Consider the following 12,255-nt stretch of genomic DNA (forward strand, 5'->3'; position numbering starts at 1 on the left):
GTGGGAATATTGTCTATTCTTGGTGTTTTATCAATAACTTATTCTCCTCAAACCATTAATTTAGCTTGGCTATAAATTTATTGTTGAAGCTTCTTCTTGAGTAAGATATCATTCAGTAAATATTGCATTTAGACCACCACCTTTTCCTTCTTTTTGCAGATAAAGGAAGTGTCACGCAGCTGTAAATTTGAAGAGGAGATCCGCCAGGAGCAGGAAGCGCGCCGTCGTGAGGAGGCAGAGCGGGAGCAGCGGAGACTCGCATTCAGACAGAAGGCGGCCCTCTTCCAGTAGCAGTCCAGCTGACCAGGGCACATCATGTAGTGTATCATATAATGGCAAGCCTATGAGCTGTCAAGTGAAAGCAGCAGACGTCTCTGTGTGTGTAACCTCCCACTCATGGTTACGAACTGCAACTGTGTCTTTATATTATTGAAAGTGGGCATGCTATCTTTAACATACAGAAAATTTTGCAGTTATTTTGGCAGACAATTGGACCAATTCCTCCCAAATACACAATTTTAGGCAAGGTAGAAGCGGCTATGAAAAAAGAACATATTCATAAAAAATACAGAAGTGATGAAATAACAATACACTATTTTTATGGTTTGTGTCAGAAGAATTTGGAATAATATCAGTGAGCACTTAACCCAATAAAAATTATATCTTCCATCACATAAATTAAGAAATCCTTAGATCTCAAAAAGAGCACTGGAAAACTTGACTAGTTTGTGTAATGCATTTGAAGCTATCACATAGGTTGGTGATAAATTTGTGACTGGTTACACTGCCTTGACAGTAGGCATAAAATTGCATGTGGCATTGTTCTGACATTACACTCCTAAATTAGCTGTGTATTTTTTGGTTATTTTATTGAGATGTTCAGAAAGCTTGCATATTTCTGATAAAAGACCAGTAACACTGTGCATTTATTATATAGTTCTTTAATCTGTTAGTGTATGTTAATATGTTCAATGTAGATTGAAAAAAGTTTTATTCCAGTGTTTTTTGAATGTGTGACTGATAAATGGCAAAGTTACCACATAATCGCTGTCATTGTGTGGTGGTGAGAGATATAACCTATTGTGAAAAGACTATTTTTAAGTCACTGAAAATGTGTTGTACTGTGTATATATTTTTTCATGATGATTATTAAAGTCTCATCAGAATAAATCTTGTTTCTTTGTTTACTCTGAATCATAAAACATTAAAAACGTTCAGAGTTTTCACAGAGGTATTGCCGAAAACTCATAATTCAGACATAAATTCACATTTTGAACAAGAAAACAAGAAAATTACCTCCAATTGCCTAACTTGCTTAGAAATATTTAATATTTTCAATGCAAACAAAAATGTTCAGACAGACAAACATATTTTTCAACATTAAATTTACTTTTATAGTTTAAATTTCTGTAATCAGGTGCTGCATAGGAAGAGAGAAAACATACCTAATTATAACACAATTGGTGATGAGTGTGGTCCTGTTCTCCATGCAAATTTCTAATCTGGTTTGTCCTCTGTTTATTCTCACAGTGGCAGATAGTGTTACAGATGACATTTTACGTTGATTGGTTGAACAGCAAGAATCATTCACCATGGCATTTCACCACCAATTACAGGTGCTGGACAATCACTAAGGTACTTCAATCATTGGCTTCTGTTTTATCTAGTCAGTGTGCCCCTCAGTCTGTGTCACTTGCTGTTTTTTTCCCTCTGCAGCCCCCATGGTTTATCTGCCTCCCTTTCCTTCATACGGAGAGTTAATTGAGAACTGGAACACATACAAGAAATGTTTGTGACAATGCTTCCAAGCTTCTGGGATTACCAATGCTATTTTATATTGTGTCTTGTTCCTTTCATGGATATTGCCAAGAATGTATCAAGTGCTATGTCAACTCACCTGTTTGCAGTATCTGTCTTCTTTAACTTTTGACCAAATCTGTGAACTTCTTTCAAAATAATACTGCAAGAACAACCATGTTCTTGCATCCAGGTATCAATTTTCCTGCTGTAGGGAGCAACCACATCCTATCGAGCATGGGAGGCTGAACTCCATAGGTTAAGTACTCATTGTCATTTTGTGCCAGATGTGCATAAGGAGCCAAATGCTGATCAGATGGTGAGAGATGGTGTCAATCATTCAGCTCTGGATCATGTGGTGTGAGTGCATGCTCTCCAGACTGAAAATCCATCCCTTTCGGAGGTTTTAGCTATTGCACAGTCATTAGAAGTGTCGAGCCCTTAAGGCTGGCCCACACATCTGACGTCTAACAGGTGACTGTGTAATATGTCCCAGGCCAACAGGTAGGGTTTACACATATCACTGGCATAGGTAAGACACAGATAGGCATGACTGCCTGAGCTTTAAACTTCGCAAATTGCCAATTCATCTCTGTCAGATGTTTGGTAGGTTTGACATGAGATGTGACCAACCGAAGGTGGGTGAGACTCCCCTCTGATTGGGAGGGGGGGGGGGGGGGAGGGGTCATATTTGGAAGGAGCACACCATCATAATTGGTGACAATCATGGGGAATTCTCTCAGAATGAGCCAAACATCTTCCTCCCAGTCTACATCTAATAAACATAAATGAAATGAGGCTAACGATTCTAAGACCCTCCCAGCTGCACATTGATTCTTCATTGTTTAGGGTACTGAAGACAGTCAGTCCTTTGCTGCGGTTAATCAATTTATTACTCAGAATTGATACAGTTGCCGGCCCTGTAAAATCCTGCTTTCATTTACGCAATGGCGCTTTGCTTTTAGAGACTACTTACGATTCTCAAGCACAAAAACTGCTTGCAGCTTTGCTCTTCCATGGCCATCTTGCTCATGTTGTGATCCATTGAAATCTGAATTCTTCATGTGGTGTTATTTACACTAGGCTGCTTGATCAAAACCGCATCCTCTGCCCAGTCACAGGCACTACTCACTTGTGACAAGCTGGGGGATTTTCTGTTTCCATCACACCCCATAAGAGCTTAAATATGGTCCAGGGTATCATATTTCACAGGGACGTTCTTTTGCAGTCTGACGATGAGCTGCGTGCCAATTTAGAGCAGAGGTGTCCATTTTGTCCAGCACGTCCAACCAGGGTCCAAGGGATAATCAGGTTGCCACTGGTGCCTTCATCTTGGCCTTTGAGGGTGACACATTAACCAAGAAGGTCAAGAAGATTGTCTACTGCTATGACATAAAGCCATATACCCCTCCCCTGATGTGCTTTAAGTGCTGGAAGTTTGGCAGTATGTTTTCCCGCTGAACTCCCAGCATCACCTGTTGGGATTGTGGACGTCCATAATATCCCAATACTCCCAGTGCCCTGCCTCCCCATCTGTGTCAGCTGCGGAGAGCACCATTTGCCTTGCTCTCCATAAAGAAAGAAAAATAATGGAATACAAGACCCTGTGCCGACTAACCTACACTGAGGCAGAAATCCAAACTTACATCTCTGATCGGGGCATCATTGCAGTACATCGGCTGATGGAAGAGATTAGATGCATCCTTAATGCCCACATGCACTACTGTTCTCATGTTTGATAGAGTAGTGCTTCCATCAAAGATCAAAGCAGGCTATGAAGTTTTCACAGACTGACTGTACATTCCAAACCCAATGCACTGCTACTGGAATCATCATTAAAACTGTCGACACCTGGCCAAATGTGTCACCTGTGGCAGGAATGCTCGTGAGGGCGATTGTCCACCTCCTCCCCACTGTATCTATTACAATGGTAATCATGCAGCCCCCTTCCAAGATAGTCCCTTGTATCTCGATGAGTGGGCTAAACAGAAGATCTTGGTGAAGGAGAACGTGCCTTACCCTGTTGCTCACAAGCTGTTCGTTACCTGTTGGAAACCTGTGTTTTACCATCTGGCACTTTCAGTATCGTTCTTGTTACATTTTGCTCCATGAAGGACATGGCCATTCAGCACTGTGGTTGTATAATAACTTAGTGTCACAGTAGCATATCCAACTCCTTCTCCTCCAGCTGTGCAACAAGCCACCAAATTATTGCCTCGCACAGTGAAGTCACCTGCTACACAACCAGCAGGCCAGGAAGGACAGAAGAAATACTCTCATGAAGACTTTTTATGTCCCTCCAGCCAACATACATCTGACTTATCTGCCAAATCCATGGGGTCCAAAAAATTGAACAAAGACTAATGGTCTTCTCCTTCGCAGACTCTGAGATCCTCTTCAACCATGTTGCTGCATGATACCCTCACCTGGCTGACCTCCGTGTCACTGGTATATAACACAACCCATTTTTCTGCCCTGGACTCTGCAGACCGACCAAGGGGGAATGCCAATGCCTCTGTAGATCTTGTGGAGCAGGATCTTCCAGCCTCTGTCCCCTGTAACAGTGTGTCTTCAAAGGCTGGCATTCATCAACCACCGAAGTGACATCCCTTCATTTTTTCACTCCTCCCCTTTCCTCATCACGAGTCTCTTCCAATGGAATGTTCACAGCCTTTCGATCCAACAAAAAGGACTTACGGCTGCTCCTAGAATCACAGCATCCACTTGTTCTCTGCCTCCAGGAAACAAAATTACACCCTCATGACCGCTTTGAGCTCTTGCATTTCTTCGCAGTCCACTTTGACCTTCCCCATTCAGGACAGCATTCCATCTCATGGGTGAGTCGTGCTGCTCATTGGGGATGATGTTCACTGTCAACCCATCTCCCTCACCTCCCGGTTGCCAGCTGTTGCAGTTAGCATTTTCCTTCCTCATGTCACCTTTTCCCTTCATACTGTTTACCCCCTTCCATCATTAGGTGTCAGCAGGGCAAACTTCCTCCAGCTTATTGGGCAACTCCCTTGCCCCTTTTTGCTGCATGGTGACTTTAATGTGTACCATCCCCTTTGAGGCTCTCCCAGAACCCTCTTGGCTGGTCTTCTCAATCAACTCAGCCTCATCTGACTTAACACTGAAGCATCCATGCTCCTTTCAGACTCCATGCACACCTGCTCCCATTTGGACCTCTCATTCTGAACTGCCCAGCTTGCCCATCGTCTCGAGTGGTCTGTTGTCTCTGACATGTACTTGAGCGACCATTTCCTGTATGCTATCCATTTGCCGACTCCTACCCGACCTACATGCAAACACAAGTTGCAGATTTCTAAGGATGACTGGAGGCTTTACTCCTCCCTGGCAACCTTCAATGAATGACTTTTACTTGGTTATGATGACCAGGTCCAATATCTTACCATTTTTATCCTTACTGCTGCAGATCTTCCCATTTATCTTTACCATGCCAGGTCCTGGTCCCTTGGTGGACTGAGGCATGCTGTGATGCAATTTCCAAGCGGAACATGCTTTCCGTGTTTTTAACCATCATCCTATGAACTGTGTATTAGTTATGAACAGTTGCATGCACAGTGTCGTGTCATTCTTTGGGACGGAAAAAGAGCTTGCTTCTCTAGTTCTTTTAACAGTTCCACTCCATTTTCCATTATGTGGGCCAACATCTGATGGCTCTCTGGGACCTAGGTCCATTGTCCAATTTCTGGCATGAATGTAGCAAATATCATAGTGGACGCTATTGCTATCTCCAACACCTTGGGTCGCTATTTTGTGGAGATTTTGAGCTCCACCCATTATCGCACTGCCTTCCTCCATTGGAAACAAGTGGAGGCAGCTTGGGCGATAACCTTCTCTTCTCAGAATCATGACTGATACAATGCTGCTTTTACTATGAGGGACCTAAATGATGTTCTCATGCCATCCCGATCCTCTGCCCCCAGGGCCAGATGATGTTCACATTCAGATGTTGTAACACCTTTCTCTTATGGGCAAGCTCTTTCTCCTTAATAGGTGCATGCACATCTGGACAGAGGGCAAGTTTCGCAGATGCAGGCATGAAGCCACTGTCATACCCATACCTAAGCCCAGCAAGGATGACACCTTCCTTCCAGCTACTCCCCCTCCCCCCATTTCTCTCGCCCCCCCCCCCCCCCACCCTGCAGGTCATGGGGTTAGAATAGGCCGAAGGTATTCCTGCCTGTTGTAAGAGGCAACTAAAAGGAGTCTAACACATTTCGGCCTTTGTGATGGTCCCCTGTAGGGTTTGACCACAATTTTTCAAAATTTTCCCGAAGAGCGAGCCAATTGGGGAAGGGCGCCTTACATGGTGCATAGTGTACATGCGCCGAGACCTCTCGCATCCTTTGTCAACGTGGATCTGCACTTCCGCTCACTCTCCAGTTGTTGGGCCAGGTCATCCTCCTGGGTGCAGTTTCACTCCATCATCTGACAGTATCGTTTTCTGCGCTGTCGATGACAATGGACTTCTTAGCTCGTTTATGCCTGATATCCAGCATGATAGTCAGTCTGTTGTGGTGGGCCCCTTCCATGTACCCTGTTAGTGTAGCCTCCTGACGTGCTGATGCCTGCACCGTTAACTCCCCACCTATGCCAAGGAGTAGATGCCTGTCACGCTGGGACATTGGGACTCCCGGCAATGTCTATCCTGCCAGGTGGCCTTTGCTGCGGCTGGCTGGTGCCTGTGGTGAGAGCCCTGGGTCGGAATGGGTGGTATCAGGGCAGATGACATGCCGTGAAGCATAGTAAGTTATTTCTTACTGGTGGTCAAACACCCCAGCAGTCTCTAAGCATTCAAGGTCTAACTTCAGTGCTAAGAAATATGACTCCAAATTGTTTTCCCAATTGACCACACCATGGGCAGAATGCCAGGCTAAGGATAGCAGCAAAGCTTATTCACCTCGGTCTTTGTAGGTACGAGAGTTGATGGGCAATCTTTCATATCCATGAAGATTCAGTTTTTTGTGGAGCATTTGGAGACCAAGTTTGGGGAGGTGGAGGGCTTGTCCAAAATGTGGTCAGGGTTGGTCTTGATCAAAACAGCATCCTCTGCCAAGTCACAGGCACTACTCACTTGTGACAAGCTGGGGGATTTTCTGTTTCCATCACACCCCATAAGAGCTTAAATATGGTCCAGGTTATCATATTTCACAGGGACCTTCTTTTGCAGTCTGACGATGAGCTGCATGCCAATTTAGAGCAGAGAGGTGTCCATTTTGTCCAGCATGTCCAACCAGGGTCCAAGGGATAATCAGGTTGCCACTGGTGCCTTCATTTTGGCCTTTGAGGGTGACACATTAACCAAGAAGGTCAAGAAGATTGTCTACTGCTATGACATAAAGCCATATACCCCTCCCCTGATGTGCTTTAAGTGCTGGAATTTTGGCAGTATGTTTTCCCGCTGAACTCCCAGCATCACCTGTTGGGATTGTGGACGTCCATAATATCCCAATACTCCCAGTGCCCTGCCTCCCATCTGTGTCAGCTGCGGAGAGCACCATTCGCCTTGCTCTCCATAAAGAAAGAAAAATAATGGAATACAAGACCCTGTGCCGACTAACCTACACTGAGGCTAAGAGAAACTGTGAGAGGCTACATCCTGTGCATATGACGTCGACCTACACTGTTGCTACGACAACGGTTCTACCATCTTCTGTTCCAACCCATGTACAGTTGGCTCTTGGAGCCATCAAACTCCACCTGCCCCCTTGCTCCTGCACAACCTACTTCAGGAGCACCCCCCCCCCCCCCCCATCTCAGCTGGAGAAGTGTAAGTCTTCTTCGGCTCCTCTTGGCAGGAAGGGATCCCTTGGGTCACTCACTTCCCAGGTTCCTACCAGTGGCAAAGCTGACACCTGCCAGTGGCTGAAGCAACCACAGGTAGCTCATCGTAGGGCTTCACAGTCCTCCTCAGTCCCTGAGACTGAGTCAGTGAAGCCCTCCCAGACAGACAAACCTAAGGAGCAGTGAGGGAAACCTAAAAAAAAAAGCCCCTCAAGGATCGAGGTACTGTGGTGGTACCCATGCCACCACTACCTACAAGCTCTGTGTCTGGGGATGAGGTGGCGATTCTGGCATCCATTGAGGACCTAGACCTTGCTGGGTCCTCGGAGACAATGGATGTCGATCGCACAGGTACTAGTCTGGTGGCAGCAGGTGACCTTGAGGCATAGACTGCCTCATTGAGTGTTTCATGCCTTCCCAGTCTCAAGATTACATAGTCCTCCAGTGGAATTGCGTTTTTTTTTCCCACCATCTGGCTGAGCTCCGGCAACTGTTAAGCTTTACACCTCCTTCCTGCATTGCTCTCGAGGAAACCTGGTTCCCTGCTATGTGGACCCTTGCCCTCTGTGGCTATAAGGGATATTATAGGAGCTGTAGCAACTATAATAGAGTGCCAGGTGGAATTTGAGTCTATGTCATGAACTTTAATATGTAGTGAACCTATGCCTTTTCAAACTCCTCTTGAAGCTGTGGCTGTCAAGACAAGGATGGCACAGGAAACAATTGTCTGCCGTGTATATCTTCCTCCAGATGTGCAGTACACCTGAACGTATTGGCTGCACTGATTGATCAACTCCCTAAACCTTTCCTACTTTTGGGAGATTGTGTATAACCCCTTGTGAGTTGGCATCATGCTTACTGGCCGAGGTAGGGAGGTCGAAAATTTTTCACAGCTCGACCTCTGCCTCTTAAATACAGGTGCCCCCACACATTTCAGTGTGGCACATGGCACATATTTGGCCATTGATCTCTGCAGTCCTGGCCTTCTCCCATCCATCCACTGGAGAGCACATGACTACCTGTGTAGTAGTGACCACATCCCCATCCTCCTGCCACTCGCCCGGCGTCAGGCCCATGGGTGCCTACCCAGATGGGCTTTAAACAAACCAGACTGGGAAGCCTTCACCTCTGCTGTCACCGCTGAATCTCCCCCACATACTGCAATCGATGTTGTCATTGAGCAGGTCACTGCAACGATTGTTTCTGCGGTGGAAAACGTGATCCCTCATTCTTTAGGGTGCCCCCAGCGAAAGACAGACCCTTGGTGGCCGCCGGAAGTCGCTGAGGCAATTAAAGAGCATCGGTGAGTTCTACAGCGACATAAGCGGTAACATTCCCTGTAACACCCAATAGCCTTTAAGCGGCTCCGTGCCCGTGTTCTCCAGCTTATAAAATGACAGAAATAGGAGTGTTGGGAGAGGTATGTGTCGACCATTGGGTATCATACATCACCTTGCCAAGTCTGGGCAAAGATGAGATGTCGTATTGGGTACCATACCCCAACAGGTGTCCTTGGCATTAACATCAATGGCGTGTTTACTACCAATGCAAATGCTATTGTCGAGCACTTTTTTGAGCTTTATGCTCGAGCCTCTGTGTTGGAGAACTACCCCCCAGCCTTCCGCACCCTCAAACGGTGGATGGAAAGGAAAGTCCTCTCATTCACTACATGCCACAGTGAACCCTATAATGCTCCATTTACAGAGTGGGAGCTCCTCAGTGCCCTTGCACATTGGCCTGACACAGCTCCTGGGCTGGATCAGATCCACAGTCATATGATTAAACATCTCTCGTCTGACTACAAGCGACATCTCCTCATCACCTTCAACCAGATATGGTGTGATGGTGTCTTTCCATCGCAATGGACGGAGAGCGCCATCATTTCAGTGATCAAACCTGGTCAAAACCCGCTTGATGTGCATAGATATCAGCCCATCAACCTCACCAATGTTCTTTGCAACCTGCTGGAACATATGGTGTGTCAGCAGTTCAGTCGGGTCGGGTCGGGTCGGGTCGGGTCATGGAGTCATGTGGCCTACTGGCTCCATGTCAGGGCGCCTTCCGCCAGGGTCACTCTACCACTGATAACCTTGTGTCCCTTGAGTCTGCCATCCAAAAAGCCTTTTCCAGACGCCAACATGTGGGTGCTGTCTTTATTGACTTACGCAAAGCATAAGACATGACCTGACATCATATCCTGTCACAATGTGTGAGTGGGGTCTCCGGGCCCCTCTCCTGATTTTGGTCCAAAACTTCCAGTCATCCATACTTTCCATGTCCAAGTTGGTGCCTCCCATAGGTGCCCCCCATATTCAGGGGAATGGCATTCCGCAGGCCTCCGTATTGAGTGGGCCATCAGTCTCACCTTCTGTGCATGCGAATGACTTCTGCATTTTGTACTGCTCCTCCAGTAATGGTGTTGCTGAGCTGCACCTACAGTTAGCCATTCACAAGGAACAGTCATGGGCTCTAGCCCACAGCTTCCAGTTTACAGCTGCGAAGTCGTGTATCATGCACTTCTGTTGGCGTCGCACTGTTCATTCAGAACCAGAACTTTACCTTAATGACCATCCACTCACTGTAGTGGAGACATATTGATTCTTAGGACCGGTTTTAGACACGTGATTGACTTTGCTCCCCCACCTTCATCAGCTTAAGCGGAAGTTTTGGTAGCACCTCAATGCCCTCCACTTCCTGAGCAACACCAACTGTGGTGTAGATTGCTCTATGCTTTGCAGGTGTACAGAGTCATTGTTCAATCCTGTCTTGACCATGGGAGTCTGGTTTAGAGTTTGGCTGTGCCCTCAGCATTGCATTTCCTCGACCCAGTGCACTACTGTGGCATTCACCTGGTGATGGGAGCTTTTAGAACGAGCCCTGTGGTCAGTCCCTCAATTGAAGGTCAGCCATGCACGAGTGCTTGCCAGTTACTTAGCACATGTTTGTAGTTCTCCTGTGCATCCGAATTACCGTCTCCTTTTCCCAACCACAGCAGTTCATCTACTGCATTGGTGGCCCGGGTCAGGGCTTAAGATTGCAGTTCATATCTGGTCCCTTCTGTCTGGAGTCCTTCCTGTTACCACCTCTCCTCAAGTTCCATTCACGCATACCTCCATGGTGTACACCTAGGCCATAGATTCTTCTGGACCTTTCGATGGCCCTAAGGACTCTGTTAACCCCGCAGTTCTCTGCTGTCACTTCCTCCCGATTCTCAACATGTACCAGGGCCATGAAGTGGTTTACACTGATGGCTCGATGGCTGATGGTCATGTAGGCTTTCAGTATGTTCATTGAGGACATATTGAACAGCACTCCTTGCCAGATGGCTGCAGTGTTTTCACTGCAGAACTAGTGGCCGTATCTTGTGCTCTTGAGCACATCCACTCATGCCCTGGCGAGTTATTTCTCCTGTGTACTGACTCCTTGAGCAGTCTACAAGCTATTGACCAGTACTACCCTTGCCTCCATTCAGGAGTCCATCTATGCCCTGGAATGGTCCCGGCATTCAGTGGTGATTGTGTGGACCCCAGGACATGTCTGAATCCCAGGCAATGAACTTGCTGACAGGCTGGTCAAACAGGCTACGTGGAAACTGCTTATGGAGATGGGCTTCTCTTAAACTGACCAATATTCTGTCTTATGCCACAGGGTTTTTTGGCTTTGGGAGACAGAATGGCATAACAGTATGCATAACAAAGTGCATGTCATTAAGGAGACTACAAATGTGTGGAACTCTTCCATGCGCTCCTCTTGCAGGGAATCAGTTGTCCTCTGCCAGCTCTGCATTGGCCATACCTGGCTAATGCATGGTTACCTCCTGCATTGCGAGGACCCACCTTGGTGTCACTGTAGTTCGCAAATGACGGTCGTCCACCTCTTGCTGGACAGCCAACTTTTAGTCGCTCTGCGGTGGACTTTTAACTTTCCCAGCACCCTACCTTCGGTGTTGGGTGACAATGCGTCAACAGCAGCTGTAGTTTTACATTTTATTCGTGAGGTTGGGTTTTATCATTTGATGTAAGGTTTAGCGCATGTCGTTTGTCCCTCTGTGACCTCCACCCTAGTGCTTTTATGATGGAGGTTTTAATGTGTTGCAGAGTGGCTGGTGTCTCATTTTTATTCTCATGGTCAGCCAGCTATGGTAATCTGCTCCCTTGTTTTGATCTCTTCTGTATGTTTCTTGGTGTCTCTGTGATTTTCTTTTCTGATTTTGTCCATTTCAGTGTTTGTTGCCCTTCTGATATTCTTGTGGTTTCCTCCTTTCTTCTTGCTGTTTTTTGTATGTCTTGATTGTTTTCAGTTTGGTCTCACCCCCCCCCCCCCCCCCCTCTTTTCAACCAACCAACCAACCAACCAACTATTTCTTTCATCTGATGTGTTTTCAGGGTGATGGAATGTATGATTCATGCCTGGCTGGTATGTTAGCTCAAGTCTTGCAATATACTAACCACTGCAGAATGTGGATTTTAAGTGCACCGTTCTTCAGTTGACTATCTTGTCACTTTGTCAACCCATGTCATGAATAGTTTCTGCAGAAATACCAGACACTGGCTGTGGTTTTTGATTTGGAGAAAGCCTAAGACACCTGCTGGAGGAATGGTATCCTCCGTACCCTATATATGTGGGGCTTCCGAGGCCACCTGCCCCGTT

General features: G+C 46.5%; 1 protein-coding gene across 1 annotated transcript in view; it reads left to right on the forward strand.

Annotated features, from left to right (window-relative positions):
- LOC126235875 (EF-hand domain-containing protein D2 homolog) overlaps positions 1-1,170 on the forward strand; it is a 284,251-nt gene extending 283,081 nt beyond the window's left edge. The window contains exon 4 of the mRNA XM_049944783.1: positions 160-1,170. Coding sequence (XP_049800740.1) covers positions 160-291 — 132 coding nt within the window. The 3' untranslated portion in view covers positions 292-1,170. The remainder of the gene's footprint in view (positions 1-159) is intronic.
- Positions 1,171-12,255: the final 11,085 nt, after the last annotated feature.

Source organism: Schistocerca nitens, chromosome 2, assembly GCF_023898315.1.
Source record: "Schistocerca nitens isolate TAMUIC-IGC-003100 chromosome 2, iqSchNite1.1, whole genome shotgun sequence".
Classification (NCBI taxonomy): Eukaryota; Metazoa; Arthropoda; class Insecta; order Orthoptera; family Acrididae; genus Schistocerca; species Schistocerca nitens.